Source organism: Oncorhynchus clarkii, chromosome 18, assembly GCF_045791955.1.
Source record: "Oncorhynchus clarkii lewisi isolate Uvic-CL-2024 chromosome 18, UVic_Ocla_1.0, whole genome shotgun sequence".
NCBI lineage: Eukaryota > Metazoa > Chordata > Actinopteri > Salmoniformes > Salmonidae > Oncorhynchus > Oncorhynchus clarkii.
Genome location: NC_092164.1, coordinates 7,845,259 through 7,862,702, shown reverse-complemented (window position 1 = coordinate 7,862,702; position 17,444 = coordinate 7,845,259). Strand labels below are relative to the sequence as shown.

Genomic DNA, 17,444 nt, shown 5'->3' with positions numbered 1-17,444 from the left:
ACCATGTTTATGTATATTCCCCATGTTTATGTATATTCACCATGTTTATGTATATTCACCATGTTTATGTATAGGTATTCCCCATGTTTATGTATAGGTATTCACCATGTTTATGTATATTCCCCATGTTTATGTATATTCCCCATGTTTATGTATATTCACCATGTTTATGTATATTCCCCATGTTTATGTATATTCACCATGTTTATGTATATTCACCATGTTTATGTATATTCCCCATGTTTATGTATATTCACCATGTTTATGTATATTCACCATGTTTATGTATAGGTATTCCCCATGTTTATGTATAGGTATTCCCCATGTTTATGTATAGGTATTCCCCATGTTTATGTATATTCCCCATGTTTATGTATATTCCCCATGTTTATGTATATTCCCCATGTTTATGTATATTCCCCATGTTTATGTATATTCCCCATGTTTATGTATATTCCCCATGTTTATGTATAGGTATTCCCCATGTTTATGTATATTCCCCATGTTTATGTATATTCCCCATGTTTATGTATAGGTATTCCCCATGTTTATGTATATTCACCATGTTTATGTATATTCACCATGTTTATGTATATTCACCATGTTTATGTATATTCCCCATGTTTATGTATATTCCCCATGTTTATGTATATTCACCATGTTTATGTATATTCCCCATGTTTATGTATATTCACCATGTTTATGTGTAGGTATTCCCCATGTTTATGTATATTCCCCATGTTTATGTGTAGGTATTCCCCATGTTTATGTATATTCCCCATGTTTATGTATAGGTATTCCCCATGTTTATGTATATTCCCCATGTTTATGTATATTCCCCATGTTTATGTATAGGTATTCCCCATGTTTATGTATATTCCCCATGTTTATGTATATTCACCATGTTTATGTATATTCACCATGTTTATGTATATTCCCCATGTTTATGTATATTCCCCATGTTTATGTATATTCACCATGTTTATGTATATTCCCCATGTTTATGTATATTCACCATGTTTATGTGTAGGTATTCCCCATGTTTATGTATATTCCCATGTTTATGTATAGGTATTCCCCATGTTTATGTATATTCCCCATGTTTATGTATATTCCCCATGTTTATGTATATTCCCCATGTTTATGTATATATATTCCCCATGTTTATGTATATTCACCATGTTTATGTATATTCCCCATGTTTATGTATATTCCCCATGTTTATGTATATATATTCCCCATGTTCATGTATATTCCCCATGTTTATGTATAGGTATTCCCCATGTTTATGTATATTCCCCATGTTTATGTATATTCCCCATGTTTATGTATATTCCCCATGTTTATGTATATATATTCCCCATGTTTATGTATATTCACCATGTTTATGTATATTCCCCATGTTTATGTATATTCACCATGTTTATGTATATTCACCATGTTTATGTATATTCACCATGTTTATGTATATTCCCCATGTTTATGTATATTCCCCATGTTTATGTATAGGTATTCCCCATGTTTATGTATAGGTATTCCCCATGTTTATGTATATTCACCATGTTTATGTATATTCACCATGTTTATGTATATTCCCCATGTTTATGTATATTCCCTATGTTTATGTATAGGTATTCCCCATGTTTATGTATATTCACCATGTTTATGTATATTCACCATGTTTATGTATAGGTATTCCCCATGTTTATGTATATTCCCCATGTTTATGTATATTCCCCATGTTTATGTATAGGTATTCCCCATGTTTATGTATAGGTATTCCCCATGTTTATGTATATTCACCATGTTTATGTATATTCCCCATGTTTATGTATATTCCCCATGTTTATGTATATTCTCCATGTTTATGTATAGGTATTCCCCATGTTTATGTATATTCACCATGTTTATGTATATTCACCATGTTTATGTATATTCCCCATGTTTATGTATATTCACCATGTTTATGTATATTCCCCATGTTTATGTATATTCACCATGTTTATGTATATTCACCATGTTTATGTATAGGTATTCCCCATGTTTATGTATAGGTATTCCCCATGTTTATGTATATTCCCCATGTTTATGTATATTCCCCATGTTTATGTATAGGTATTCCCCATGTTTATGTATATTCCCCATGTTTATGTATAGGTATTCACCATGTTTATGTATATTCCCCATGTATCCTGCTCCATCAGGCATTATAGAATGTGTTATATAACACATTCCATTGCGTATGCATTGGTATCCATTTCTAACAGCAAGCTACTGTAAAAAACACTCACTAGAAATACCTGCTGTGACCAGAAAATACATCGAGCATAACTTGGTGCAACAACTCTCTGTCAAACCTCTATTTACAAACTGGGATTACTTACTTGTAAACAGAGACTGAGTAATAGTGTGTGTGTGTGTGTGTATATCTCTCCACAGCACTGACTCAAAACTGCTATTACACATGCTGCTTGTAAACAGAGATTGGGTAATGGATAGATGTGTGTGTCAGATGGTCTCCTCTCTAAATATATCGTTGTGTTGGTATGATGGGATGAGTGTCCAGCAAGATAAACAGTTTTAGCATCTGTAGAAGGGTAGAGATAACAGTTTTGATGTCTGTAGAAGGGGTAGAGATAACAGGATATCAGTTTTAATGTCTGTAGAAGGGGTAGAGATAACAGGATATCAGTTTTAATGTCTGTAGAATGGGTAGAGATAACAGGATAACAGTTAACTAAAATACTAGAGAAGCCACTCATAATGTCTGTAATGTGGGAGAGGAGAGAGATGAGGGTATATTGACAAACGTGCACTGAAAGAGGCTGCACTGATTGTCTTTCCAAGCTATATTGGCCTTTTTATTTGAATATAATTGGGATGAGATGGTAGTCTAGACAAGAGTTTCTGACTGAGGCAGTGCATGATGGTGTGTATGGTAGTCTAGGGGTCTGCTAGGGGTTTCATTACAGTAGTTGACTTGTCACAGGGGGTGTGCGCTGCTTATTTAATGCCAAGCTAAACCAAGACGGCCCTCTTGAAGTTGAATTGATTTTGAAGTTGATTAGCTTCCCACATAGCCATAAAAGGCACGCAGAGAAACGTGCCCAATGTGGGCAGTTGGCTGTCCCCGTTGGCTAGACAGTTCCTTCAGAAAACAGACACATTTATCCTGCTCATTTTAAAAATGGCTAACAGTCCCTAATCACTACTAGCTTACTTTAGCAATTAATCTTTTACAGTCAACTCATCATAACGATAGCAGTCGACAGGCAGAAAGAAAGAGCCCGTCAAAATGTCACAACGCAACTATCTGAACGATTGGAAACTATTTCATGCCGGTAAGATTTTTACATGACATCCTGCACTACCTGTTCATATATTCACAACATTTCATAATTCATTGGTTTCACTTTAAACTGATTCAACACAACTAGTTTAGTAACATTGCTTACTTGAAGCTTCAGAAGTGCTTGTTCTCTCAATCGCGTTTCGGGACTGTTGCCTAGCGACGGTCCATCTCCCAAATATGTCCCACATACAACACAGACAACAACAACAACAAAAAAGGCTGAAAATGGGTTCCTCGATGTAAATGCTTCAGCTTCCTTTTCTTTACAAACATGTACTTGGAAAATTTGGATTGATATTAAATATAAAAAATATATACGCTTTGCTGTCTTTGTTCCAGTTTCTATGGTCAAATATAAATGGGTTGTGGATATAGGAAGTCCTAAGTTGTCGATTGTTGGATCAGATAACTCCATAAGACACTCATACAATTACTCTTCCAAATCTTTTTATTCATTTGTGACATAATTCCATTACAGTGATAACAAAACTGTGTGTTGGTACTTTCCACATGTCGTCCAGGAAGAATATGGTTATAAAATAATACTAAAAAGTACATTTCCTTAAAATCTTAACATTCCGTAAAATATTGTCGTTTAATTGACTAAGGTTTTTGAGTTGTAATATAAATACAAGACATCCCATTAATATTATCCGAAAGGTCTTTTGACACCAGCAGAGAGAACCGATAGGATGCCTCCCAAATGTTAACCTATTCCCTATAGAGTGCACTGCTTTTCAAATCACAGCCGTATGAAACCCCCGCAGGGCTCTAGTCACAAGAAGTGCACTATATAGGGGATAGGGTGGTGTTTGGGCCACAACCAGAGAGATATGAGGAGGTTGTTCTGATCGATCCGGAGTCAGAGTTGGACGGCGCTGACGGTCCCGTGGTGGATTAAGTTAAGGCCATTAGGAGAGACTGTCGTTGGCAACGAGAAGACAGAATGAGACAGATGAACCCTGAACTTCAGACCGTAACTAAAACCTCAAATGCTTAATTTACAGTACAGAGAAAGGGGGAGGGAAGGAGGGAGGGAGGGGTGAAACAAAAGCGAGGACAGGATCACTGTGGAATCCTGACAACGAGGGAGGCTCTTTCCAGGGATTCCAAAGAGAGGACGGACACACACACACACACACACACTTAAACATCCATCAGGGAGAATAATAACATGTCATATTGCCTGTTTATAATGTGTATTATGACGCGTGTCGGTACCTTTCTACAGACCGGGTTCCTTCAGGAGGGTGAAACATTCAGTACAGAAATATCAGATAAAGACGAAACGATCCGTTCTGGGACTTCATCTTTCTATCTACAACTGAACAACAGTGGAGGGTTTTTAACAAGAAGCTCTGAAAATGTGTCTGGGTTGAAATCTTCTCTACGTGACCACATTGTTTCGAGGCATTCAGTCAAGACTTGGTAAAAAAACTGTTTTCAGATGTGTGTTTATGTTTGTGAGGTCAATCCATGCCTGCTGTGTGTGTGTGTGTGTGTGTGTGTGTGTGTGTAACAGAGTGTCTAGAAGGAAGTGTAGTCGGCAGGGTACATGATGGGCAGCCAGTTCTCTGTGAAAGTGGCACAGTGCATCCAGCCCAAGGACCGCATTACCTGGAAACAAACAGGACGTGATGTCACCATACAGGAAGTAGATTGCAATCTGAATGTCTCTGAGCTTTAGTCTCTTTGTTCAGGTGTTACAGACAGATTAAACACTGCTAGTCTAAGACTAACAGAAAGTAGATGTATAGGGTAGTTGGTCTGAGGCTGTAAAACATGACTAACAGGAAGTAGATGTATAGGGTAGTTGAACTGAGGCTGTAAAACATGACTAACAGGAAGTAGATGTATCAGGTAGTTGGACTGAGGCTGTAAAACATGACTAACAGGAAGTAGATGTATAGGGTAGTTGGTCTGAGGCTGTAAAACATGACTAACAGGAAGTAGATGTATCAGGTAGTTGAACTGAGGCTGTAAAACATGACTAACAGGAAGTAGATGTATCAGGTAGTTGGACTGAGGCTGTAAAACATGACTAACAGGAAGTAGATGTATAGGGTAGTTGGTCTGAGGCTGTAAAACATGACTATCAGGAAGTAGATGTATCAGGTAGTTGGACTGAGGCTGTAAAACATGACTAACAGGAAGTAGATGTATCAGGTAGTTGGACTGAGGCTGTAAAACATGACTAACAGGAAGTAGATGTATCAGGTAGTTGGACTGAGGCTGTAAAACATGACTAACAGGAAGTAGATGTATCAGGTAGTTGGACTGAGGTTGTAAAACATGACTATCAGGAAGTAGATGTATCAGGGTAGTTGGACTGAGGCTGTAAAACATGACTAACAGGAAGTAGATGTATCAGGTAGTTGGACTGAGGCTGTAAAACATGACTAACAGGAAGTAGATGTATCAGGTAGTTGGACTGAGGCTGTAAAACATGACTAACAGGAAGTAGATGTATCAGGTAGTTGGACTGAGGCTGTAAAACATGACTAACAGGAAGTAGATGTATCAGGTAGTTGGACTGAGGTTGTAAAACATGACTAACAGGAAGTAGATGTATCAGGGTAGTTGGACTGAGGATGTCAAACATGACTAACAGGAAGTAGATGTATCAGGTAGTTGGACTGAGGATGTAAAACATGACTAACAGGAAGTAGATGTATCAGGTAGTTGGACTGAGGCTGTAAAACATGACTAACAGGAAGTAGATGTATCAGGTAGTTGGACTGAGGATGTAAAACATGACTAACAGGAAGTAGATGTATCAGGTAGTTGGACTGAGGCTGTAAAACATGACTAACAGGAAGTAGATGTATCAGGGTAGTTGGTCTGAGGCTGTAAAACATGACTAACAGGAAGTAGATGTATCAGGTAGTTGTGCGGAGGCTGTAAAACATAACTAACAGGAAGTAGATGTATCAGGTAGTTGTGCGGAGGCTGTAAAACATAACTAACAGGAAGTAGATGTATCGGGTAGTTGGACTGAGGATGTTTCTAACCTGAATGCAGTTCTTCAAGTTCTCTCTACTGGGTTTATCTTCTACGATCTTGGAGGCAAACTTCAGGGCTCTGCCGTACATCTTATTGACTAGTGCATGTTTGTAGGAGAACGTCAACACCTGGGGAGGAAGGGGATCAAACCATCAAAAATTGGGAGAAAGATTGAGATGGATGATTCATATGTAAGTTACCGTTGACACATCATCCACTGCAAGTTGTGGCGTAAGCCGGGGATCGTCGAGGAAACAGCTGGCCACACCTCTTCTCCTCACCTTAGAGTCCGTTAGCTCCACCCACTTCTGCAGCTCCCAGAAGGTGTCTGTCAAGGCTTTGGCCCTGCCCTGTTGGGCGTCGTCAGAGCTGGTCACCTCCTCCTCTTCAGCCCCTGTCTCTGCCCTGTCTCCGGCCCCCCCGGCCCCGTCCTGGGGTGGAGCAGGCAGCAGTACCAGGTCGGCCAGGGCACAGCCCTTCCTACACAGAGCATCCAGCAGGGAACATTTCTGCTTCTCCATGTCACTGCAGGAAACACACAGAAACAGGAAGTTCTATTAGATATCAAATTCTCTGTCCAATAGAAATGAGGTAAAGGGGAGTGGTTTTAACGGATTTAACAGACAGACAACCTGTTGTGACCTGACTGTCTAAGTGTGAGCCCTGAATGGAACCCTATTCAAATCAAAATCACATTTATTTATAAAGCCCTTCGTACATCAGCTGATATCTCAAAGTGCTGTACAGAAACCCAGCCTAAAACCCCAAACAGCAAGCAATGCAGGTGTAGAAGCACGGTGGCTAGGAAAAACTCCCTAGGAAAGCCAGAACCTAGGAAGAAAGCTAGAGAGGAACCAAGCTATGTGGGGTGGCCAGTCCTCTTCTGGCTGTGCCGGGTAGAGAGGAACCAGGCTCTGAGGGGTGGCCAGTCCTCTTCTGGCTGTACTGGGTAGAGAGGAACCAGGCTATGAGGGGTGGCCAGTCCTCTTCTGGCTGTGCCGGGTAGAGAGGAACCAGGCTCTGAGGGGTGACCAGTCCTCTTCTGGCTGTACTGGGTAGACCAGAGGAACCAGGCTATGAGGGGTGGTCAGTCCTCTTCTGGCTGTACTGGGTAGAGAGGAACCAGGCTCTGAGGGGTGACCAGTCCTCTTCTGGCTGTACTGGGTAGAGAGGAACCAGGCTCTGAGGGGTGACCAGTCCTCTACTGGCTGTACTGGGTAGAGAGGAACCAGGCTCTGAGGGGTGACCAGTCCTCTTCTGGCTGTACTGGGTAGACCAGAGGAACCAGGCTATGAGGGGTGGCCAGTCCTCTTCTGGCTGTACTGGGTAGACCAGAGGAACCAGGCTATGAGGTGTGGCCAGTCCTCTTCTGGCTGTACTGGGTAGAGAGGAACCAGGCTCTGAGGGGTGGCCAGTCCTCTTCTGGCTGTACTGGGTAGAGAGGAACCAGGCTATGAGGGGTGGTCAGTCCTCTTCTGGCTGTGCCGGGTAGAGAGGAACCAGGCTCTGAGGGGTGGCCAGTCCTCTTCTGGCTGTACTGGGTAGAGAGGAACCAGGCTATGAGGGGTGGTCAGTCCTCTTCTGGCTGTGCCGGGTAGAGAGGAACCAGGCTCTGAGGGGTGGCCAGTCCTCTTCTGGCTGTACTGGGTAGACCAGAGGAACCAGGCTATGAGGGGTGGTCAGTCCTCTTCTGGCTGTACTGGGTAGAGAGGAACCAGGCTCTGAGGGGTGGCCAGTCCTCTTCTGGCTGTACTGGGTAGAGAGGAACCAGGCTCTGAGGGGTGACCAGTCCTCTTCTGGCTGTACTGGGTAGACCAGAGGAACCAGGCTATGAGGGGTGGCCAGTCCTCTTCTGGCTGTATTGGGTAGAGAGGAACCAGGCTCTGAGGGGTGACCAGTCCTCTTCTGGCTGTATTGGGTAGACCAGAGGAACCAGGCTATGAGGGGTGGCCAGTCCTCTTCTGGCTGTACCAGGTAGAGAGGAACCAGGCTATGAGGGGTGGTCAGTCCTCCACTGGCTGTACCAGGTAGAGAGGAACCAGGCTCTGAGGGGTGGTCAGTCCTCTTCTGGCTGTACTGGGTAGAGAGGAACCAGGCTCTGAGGGGTGGCCAGTCCTCTTCTGGCTGTACTGGGTAGAGAGGAACCAGGCTCTGAGGGGTGGTCAGTCCTCTTCTGGTTGTACTGGGTAGAGAGGAACCAGGCTATGTGGGGTGACCAGTCCTCTTCTGGCTGTACTGGGTAGAGAGGAACCAGGCTATGAGGGGTGGCCAGTCCTCTTCTGGCTGTACTGGGTAGAGAGGAACCAGGCTATGAGGGGTGGCCAGTCCTCTTCTGGCTGTACCGAGTAGAGAGGAGCCAGGCTATGAGGGGTGGCCAGTCCTCTTCTGGCTGTACCGAGTAGAGAGGAGCCAGGATCTGAGGGGTGACCTGGCTGTACTGGGTAGAGAGGAACCAGGCTCTGAGGGGTTGGCCAGTCCTCTACTGGCTGTACTGGGTAGACCAGAGGAACCAGGCTCTGAGGGGTGAACAGTCCTCTACTGGCTGTACTGGGTAGAGAGGAACCAGGCTCTGAGGATTGGCCAGTCCTCTTCTGACTGTACTGGGTAGAGAGGAACCAGGCTATGTGGGGTGGCCAGTCCTCTTCTGGCTGTACTGGGTAGAGAGGAACCAGGCTATGTGGGGTGGCCAGTCCTCTTCTGGCTGTACTGGGTAGAGAGGAACCAGGCTATGAGGGGTGGCCAGTCCTCTTCTGACTGTACTGGGTAGAGAGGAACCAGGCTATGTGGGGTGGCCAGTCCTCTTCTGGCTGTGCCGGGTGGAGATTATAACAGAACATGGCCAAGATGTTAAAATGTTCATAAATGACCAGCAGGGTCAAATAATAATAAGGCAGAACAGTTGAAACTGGAGCAGCAGCACGGCCAGGTGGACTGGGCCCATAGGGCTCTGGTCTAAAGTAGTGCACTATATAGGGAATAGGGTTCTATAGGGCCCTGGTCTAAAGTAGTGCACTATATAGGGAATAGGGTTCTGGTCTAAAGTAGTGCACTATATAGGGAATAGGGTTCTATAGGGCCCTGGTCTGAAGTAGTGTACTATATATAGGGAATAGGGTTCTATATGGCTCTGGTCTAAAGTAGTGCACTATATAGGGAATAGGGTGCCATTTGGGACCCAGACTAAGACTTAGTGGTGCACCTCTTGATTGTGGCAGCGTCAGGGCGAGGGTCGGTCTTTAAGGTGAGGTAGACTGCCAGGGCCGTCTGGTCGATCTGAGACAGAACCATGTCAGAGGCCGTTACGATGTCACCCAGGCGCTTCAGACGCTCCTACAGAGAGAGATCAGGGTTAGACACGACCAATCAACAGCAGAGAGAGAGAGATCAGGGTTAGACGCGACTAATCAACAGCAGAGAGAGAGAGATCAGGGTTAGACGCGACTAATCAACAGCAGAGAGAGAGAGATCAGGGTTAGACACGACCAATCAACAGCAGAGAGAGAGAGATCAGGGTTAGACACGACCAATCAACAGCAGAGAGAGAGATCAGGGTTAGACACGACCAATCAACAGCAGAGAGAGAGAGAGAGAGAGAGAGATCAGGGTTAGACACAACTAATCAACAGCAGAGAGAGAGAGATCAGGGTTAGACGCGACTAATCAACAGCAGAGAGAGAGAGATCAGGGTTAGAAGCGACTAATCAACAGCAGAGAGAGAGATGAGGGTTAGACACGACTAATCAACAGCAGAGAGAGAGAGAGAGAGAGATCAGGGTTAGACGCGACTAATCAATAGCAGAGAGAGAGATCTGGGTTAGACACGACTAATCAACAGCAGAGAGAGAGATCAGGGTTAGACACGACTAATCAACAGCAGAGAGAGAGATCAGGGTTAGACGCGACCAATCAACAGCAGAGAGAGAGAGATCAGGGTTAGACGCGACTAATCAACAGCAGAGAGAGATATCTGGGTTAGACGCGACTAATCAACAGCAGAGAGAGAGAGATCAGGGTTAGACGCGACTAATCAACAGCAGAGAGAGAGAGATCAGGGTTAGACGCGACTAATCAACAGCAGAGAGAGAGAGATCAGGGTTAGACGCGACTAATCAACAGCAGAGAGAGAGAGCAGGGTTAGACACGGCTAATCAACAGCAGAGAGAGAGATCTGGGTTAGACACGACTAATCAACAGCAGAGAGAGAGATCTGGGTTAGACACGACTAATCAACAGCAGAGAGAGAGATCAGGGTTAGACGCGACTAATCAACAGCAGAGAGAGAGAGATCAGGGTTAGACGCAACTAATCAACAGCAGCGAGAGAGAGAGAGATCAGGGTTAGACACGGCTAATCAACAGCAGCGAGAGAGAGAGAGAGAGAGATCAGGGTTAGACACGACTAATCAACAGCAGAGAGAGAGAGATCAGAGTTAGACGCGACTAATCAACAGCAGAGAGAGAGAGCAGGGTTAGACACGACTAATCAACAGCAGAGAGAGAGATCAGGGTTAGACATGGCTAATCAACAACAGAGAGAGAGAGGGAGATCAGGGTTAGACACGACTAATCAACAGCAGAGAGAGAGCGATCAGGGTTAGACGTGACTAATCAACAGCAGAGAGAGAGAGAGCAGGGTTAGACGCGACTAATCAACAGCAGAGAGATAGAGGGAGATCAGGGTTAGACACGACTAATCAACAGCAGAGAGAGAGAGAGAGAGAGAGAGCGAGATCAAGGTTAGACACGATTAATCAACAGCAGAGAGAGAGAGAGAGATCAAGGTTAGACACGATTAATCAACAGCAGAGAGAGAGAGAGAGAGAGAGAGATCAAGGTTAGACACGATTAATCAACAGCAGAGAAAGAGAGCGAGAGAGATCAAGGTTAGACATGATTAATCAACAGCAGATAGTGTGTGTACCTTCTCAGAGTCGAGCTGGTGCAGCCTCTGAACATGTAGTGGCAGGTAAGAAGAGAAGTTCTCCTTCAGGTCATCATACAGGGAACTGGTGTCTAACCTGGAGGGGGGGGGGGGGGGGGAGACAAAGAGGGAAGGGGAGAGAGAGAGAGGGAAGGGAGAAGGGGAGAGAGAGAGAGAGATGTAAGGGTGGGAGAGAGATGTAAGGGTGGGAGAGAGAGAGAGAGAGAGAGAGAGAGAGATGTAAGGGTGGGAGAGAGATGTAAGGGTGGGAGAGAGATGTAAGGGTGGGAGAGAGATGTAAGTGTAGGAGAGAGAGAGAGAGAGAGATGTAAGGGTGGGAGAGAGATGTAAGGGTGGGAGAGAGATGTAAGGGTGGGAGAGAGATGTAAGTGTAGGAGAGAGAGAGAGAGATGTAAGGGTGGGAGAGAGATGTAAGTGTAGGAGAGAGAGAGAGAGAGAGAGAGGTAAGGGAGGAAGCGAGAGAAAGAGAGAGAGAGAGGAAGAGAGAGAGAGAGAGAGAGAGGTAAGGGCGGAAGAGAGAGAGAGGTAATGGAGGAAGAGAGAGAGAGAGAGCGAGAGAGACAGACTGACAGCAGGTAGAGAGACCCAAACAGACAGAGAGAGACTGACAACAGGTAGAGAGACCCAAACAGACAGACTGACAGCAGGTAGAGAGACACAAACAGACAGACTGACAGCAGGTAGAGAGACCCAAACAGACAGAGAGAGACTGACAGCAGGTAGAAAGACCCAAACAGACAGAGAGAGACTGACAGCAGGTAGAGAGACCCAAACAGACAGACTGACAGCAGGTAGAGAGACCCAAACAGACAGAGAGACTGACAGCAGGTAGAGAGACACAAACAGACAGACTGACAGCAGGTAGAGACCCAAACAGACAGAGAGAGACTGACAGCAGGTAGAAAGACCCAAACAGACAGAGAGAGACTGACAGCAGGTAGAGAGACCCAAACAGACAGAGAGAGACTGACAGCAGGTAGAGAGACCCAAACAGACAGAGAGAGACTGACAGCAGGTAGAGAGACCCAAACAGACAGACTGACAGCAGGTAGAGAGACCCAAACAGAGAGAGAGACTGACAGCAGGTAGAAAGACCCAAACAGACAGAGAGAGACTGACATCAGGTAGAGAGACCCAAACAGACAGAGAGAGACTGACAGCAGGTAGAGAGACCCAAACAGAGAGAGAGACTGACAGCAGGTAGAAAGACCCAAACAGACAGACTGACAGCAGGTAGAGAGACCCAAACAGACAGAGAGAAACTGACAGCAGGTAGAGACCCAAACAGACAGACTGCGAGCAGGTAGAGAGACCCAAACAGACAGAGAGACTGACTTGGTCATCCACTGTATCTTCAGGTCTCTGAGAGCCTCTTCAAACTCCTCCTTCACATCCTTCTCCTTCGCTCCCTCCTTCGCATCCTCCTTCGCTCCCTCTTTCTCCTTCGCCCCCTCCTTCGCCCCCTCCTTCGCTCCGTTCTTGCTCTTGTTGGGTGCAGGGATGAGGTGATAGACCACTGGCACAATGTCCTTGATGAGAAAGATAAAACCACTGGTTAACCCACTGACACCCTCTAGGACTACGTTACCCATAAGCCTCCACAACACTTCCCCCCCTGCCGTCTGTCCAATCCCTTGTCAGTTAGAATGCGTTGTCACGGTGACAGAACACAGCTGTGCTGCTATATTGACCACCAGAGGAAATGAACCTTGTCTAACTTTGCCAGTAGAAATATATTTACATGTTGGGGCTAGCAAATATCTTAATTCTTCCCCACAGTGATTCACAACATAAAACACCATTTTCCTTTTGAGGATTTGACAGAGTGATTTCTAGGTCATCAGTACCTTTTTAAATTTTCCTTGTCGTTTTGCAGAGGCCTGTCCCTGGTGGTCAGAATAACACACAGTGAGAGAGAGAACACAGGAAGGAGCATACAGCCTCTCTCTTTCATCGTTTACAACTAGCGGCAAGTCATACTGCTACTCTCTCATCGTTTACAACTAGTGGCAAGTCATACTGCTTCTCTCTCTCATCGTTTACAACTAGCGGCAAGTCCTACTGCTTCTCTCTCATCGTTTACAACTAGCGACAAGTCATACTGCTTCTCTCTCTCATCGTTTACAACTAGCGGCAAGTCCTACTGCTTCTCTCTCATCGTTTACAACTAGTGGCAAGTCATACTGCTTCTCTCTCTCAACTAGCGACAAGTCATACTGCTTCTCTCTCATCGTTTACAACTAGCGGCAAGTCCTATTGCTTCTCTCTCTCTCAACTAGTGGCAAGTCATACTGCTTCTCTTTCATCGTTTACAACTAGTGACAAGTCATACTGCTTCTCTCTCATCGTTTACAACTAGCGACAAGTCATACTGCTTCTCTCTCTCTCAACTAGTGGCAAGTCATACTGCTTCTCTCTCATTGTTTACAACTAGCGACAAGTCATACTGCTTCTCTCTCATCGTTTACAACTAGCGACAAGTCATACTGCTTCTCTCTCTCTCAACTAGTGGCAAGTCATACTGCTTCTCTCTCATCGTTTACAACTAGCGGCAAGTCATACTGCTTCTCTCTCATCGTTTACAACTAGTGACAAGTCATACTGCTTCTCTCTCATCGTTTACAACTAGTGGCAAGTAGACCAGAACTAAACAGAACCCAACAGAACTCCTGAACACAACAAAGACCAGAGTGACAAGTCATACTGCTTCTCTCTCTCATCGTTTACAACTAGCGACAAGTCATACTGCTTCTCTCTCTCTCAACTAGTGGCAAGTCATACTGCTTCTCTCTCATCGTTTACAACTAGTGGCAAGTCATACTGCTTCTCTCTCTCATCGTTTACAACTAGCGGCAAGTCATACTGCTTCTCTCTCTCATCGTTTACAACTAGTGACAAGTCATACTGCTTCTCTCTCTCATCGTTTACAACTAGTGGCAAGTCATACTGCTTCTCTCTTTCATCGTTTACAACTAGTGACAAGTCATACTGCTTCTCTCTCTCTCAACTAGTGGCAAGTCATACTGCTTCTCTCTCTCATCGTTTACAACTAGCGGCAAGTCATACTGCTTCTCTCTCTCATCATTTACAACTAGCGGCAAGTCATACTGCTTCTCTCTCTCTCAACTAGTGACAAGTCATACTGCTTCTCTCTCATCGTTTACAACTAGCGACAAGTCATACTGCTTCTCTCTCATCGTTTACAACTAGTGGCAAGTCATACTGCTTCTCTCTCTCTCAACTAGTGACAAGTCATACTGCTTCTCTCTCATCGTTTACAACTAGCGACAAGTCATACTGCTTCTCTCTCATCGTTTACAACTAGTGACAAGTCATACTGCTTCTCTCTCATCGTTTACAACTAGTGGCAAGTAGACCAGAACTAAACAGAACCCAACAGAACTCCTGAACACAACAAAGACCAGAGTGACGGACAGCAGCATCTACAAATCACAGGCCACGGAGTCGCAGGCAGGAACTAGAAAACCCCTCCCACCACACAGTGAAAAGAGCATCAAAGCAACGTGCAACTAAAACTGTGATGCTAGCAAAGCTTCTGATTGGTTGAGAAGGATGACGAGTGGGGGCCATAAAAGGAGTGAGCCAATGAGAGTGTAGGAGAGCTGTTGAGTGACAGTAGAAAGAGCCACTCACTGCTTTCTTGCCGTATTCTCCCTTAGGCACGACCAGGGAGCCGGTCAGATAGCATCCTGGACATGTTCCTTTAGGAACCCTGGGTAGAGAGAAAGAGAGGGGGGGAGAGGAGAGAGAGAGGGGGGGGGATGGAGAAGGGGGGAGTCAGAGACTGTGTTTTTAGATGAAGGAGAACAGACTTCAAACTGCTGAACATTACATCTCTAAACAGTGTTGAGTTGGGTCTCCATGGTGATAGATGGGTTCTTCTCAGAGAGGTCAGGTTCAGGGTTATGATTAGAGCCTCTAGGCCCAGAGGCACTCACTTATCATCAGGCAGTGAGGTGACCAAGAAGGGATGAGTAGCTCCAGGGGGTCAGTACTGAGGGTTAGGGGTCAGGGTCTCCAGAGGTGAGGCAGGGGTCAGGGTCTCCAGGGGTGAGGGTCAGGGTCTCCAGGGGTGAGGGTCAGGGGTCAGGGTCTCCAGGGGTGAGGGTCAGGGTCTCCAGGGGTCAGGGTCTCCAGGGGTGAGGGTCAGGGTCTCCAGGGGTGAGGGTCAGGGTCTCCAGGGGTGAGGGTCAGGGTCTCCAGGGGTGAGGGTCAGGGTCTCCAGGGGTGAGGGTCAGGGGTCAGGGTCTCCAGGGGTGAGGGTCAGGGTCACCAGGGGTGAGGGTCAGGGTCTCCAGGGGTGAGGGGTACTTACTTGTCGTCAGGCAGGGCTGTAACATAAAAAGGCTGGGAAGCTCCAGGGGTCAGGGTCTCTAGGGGTCAGGGGTTACTTACTTGTCATCAGGCAGGGCTGTAACATAAAAAGGCTGGGTAGCTCCAGGGGTCAGGGTCTCTAGGGGTGAGGGTCAGGGGTCAGGGTCTCCAGAGGTGAGGGTCAGGGTCTCCTGGGGTGAGGGTCACCAGGGGTGAGGGTCAGGGTCTCCAGGGGTGAGGGTCAGGGGTCAGGGTCTCCAGGGGTGAGGGTCAGGGTCTCCAGGGGTGAGGGTCAGGGGTCAGGGTCTCCAGGGGTGAGGGTCAGTGTCACCAGGGGTGAGGGTCAGGGGTCAGGGTCACCAGAGGTGAGGGGTACTTACTTGTCGTCAGGCAGGGCTGTAACATAAAAAGGCTGGGAAGCTCCAGGGGTCAGGGTCAGGGAGTTGGTTTTCTTCTTAGCCAAGAGGGCAGCGCGGTGAGACTCATAAACGTCCAGGGTCAGAGTAGTGGACAGACGGTGGGACACCACAAACGGAAGGTCCTTCAGACGCTCCAGCTCACTGGCCTGCTCATGACGCACCTGCAGACGCAGCGTGTAGTCACCTTTCTCTAGTTTCAGAGAGTACTGATGGAGAGAGAGGAGAGGAGAGGAGAGGAGAGGTAGAGGAGAGGTAGAGGAGAGGAGAGGAGAGGAGAGGTAGAGGAGAGGTAGAGGAGAGGTAGAGGAGAGGTAGAGGAGAGGAGAGGAGAGGAGAGGAGAGGGAGAGGAGAGGGAGAGGAGAGGAGAGGAGAGGAGAGGAGAGGGGAGGGGAGGGGGAGAGGGGAGGGGAGGGGAGAGGAGAGGAGAGGAGAGGAGAGGTAGAGGAGAGGAGAGGAGAGGAGAGATAGAGAGAAAGAGAGAAAGAGAGAGGAGAGAAAGAGAGAAGAGAGGAGAGAAAGAGAGAAGAGAGGAGAGAGGAGAGGAGAGAAAGAGAGAGGAGATGAGAGAAAGAGAGGAGATGAGAGAAGAGAGAAAGAGAGGAGATGAGAGAAAGAGAGAGGAGAGAGAGAGAAGAGGGTAAACATACAACATTATAAAATCAATGTACACAAACATTCCTCCATGCAGATCTCCTCTAGAGCAGTAATGTTTTGGGGCTGTTGCTGGGCAACACGGACTTTCAACTCCCTCCAAAGATTTTCTATGGGGTTGAGATCTGGAGACTGGCTAGGCCACTCCAGGACCTTGAAATGCTTCTTACGAAGCCACTCCTTCGTTGCCCAGGCGGTGTGTTTGGGATCATTGTCAGGCTGAAAGACCCAGCCATTTTTCATCTTCAATGCCCTTGCTGATGGAAGGAGGTTTTCACTCAAAATCTCACGATACATGGCCCCATTCATTCTTTCTTTTACACGGATCAGTTGTCCTGGTCCCTTTGCAGAAAAACAGCCCCAAAGCATGATGTTTCCACCCCCATGCTTCACAGTAGGTATGGTGTTCTTTGGATGCAACTTAGCATTCTTTGTCCTCCAAACACGACGAGTTGAGTTTTTACCAAAAAGTTATATTTTGGTTTCATCTGACCATATGACATTCTCCCAATCTTCTTCTGGATCATCCAAATGCTCTCTAGCAAACTTCAGACGGGCCTGGACATGTACTGGCTTAAGCAGGGGGACACGTCTGGCACTGCAGGATTTGAGTCCCTGGCGGCGTAGTGTGTTACTGATGGTAGGCTTTGTTACTTTGGTCCCAGCTCTCTGCAGGTCATTCACTAGGTTCCCCCGTGTGGTTCTGGGATTTTTGCTCACCGTTCTTGTGATCATTTTGATC

The 17,444-nt window shown here is 46.2% G+C and overlaps 2 protein-coding genes across 3 annotated transcripts in view; one reads left to right on the top strand and one right to left on the bottom strand.

The window, feature by feature from the left end:
* Positions 1-17,444, top strand: part of LOC139372956 (general transcription factor II-I repeat domain-containing protein 2-like) — a 979,173-nt gene that overhangs the window by 36,856 nt on the left and 924,873 nt on the right. The gene's annotated exons all lie outside the window — the stretch shown is intronic.
* LOC139372952 (tripeptidyl-peptidase 2-like) overlaps positions 3,783-17,444 on the bottom strand; it is a 64,792-nt gene continuing 51,130 nt past the window's right edge. Inside the window, exons 21-29 of one of the 2 annotated variants that reach the window (XM_071112844.1) lie at positions 16,012-16,256; positions 14,951-15,029; positions 13,144-13,182; positions 12,632-12,825; positions 11,276-11,372; positions 9,555-9,685; positions 6,637-6,880; positions 6,364-6,483; positions 4,388-4,969 (exon numbers count right to left, since the gene is read on the bottom strand). In XM_071112844.1, coding sequence (XP_070968945.1) covers positions 4,880-4,969; positions 6,364-6,483; positions 6,637-6,880; positions 9,555-9,685; positions 11,276-11,372; positions 12,632-12,825; positions 13,144-13,182; positions 14,951-15,029; positions 16,012-16,256 — 1,239 coding nt within the window. In that variant the 3' untranslated portion in view covers positions 4,388-4,879. Of the gene's footprint in view, positions 4,970-6,363; positions 6,484-6,636; positions 6,881-9,554; positions 9,686-11,275; positions 11,373-12,631; positions 12,826-13,143; positions 13,183-14,950; positions 15,030-16,011; positions 16,257-17,444 lie in introns of both variants that reach the window. The other variant, XM_071112845.1, reaches the window with a different exon arrangement.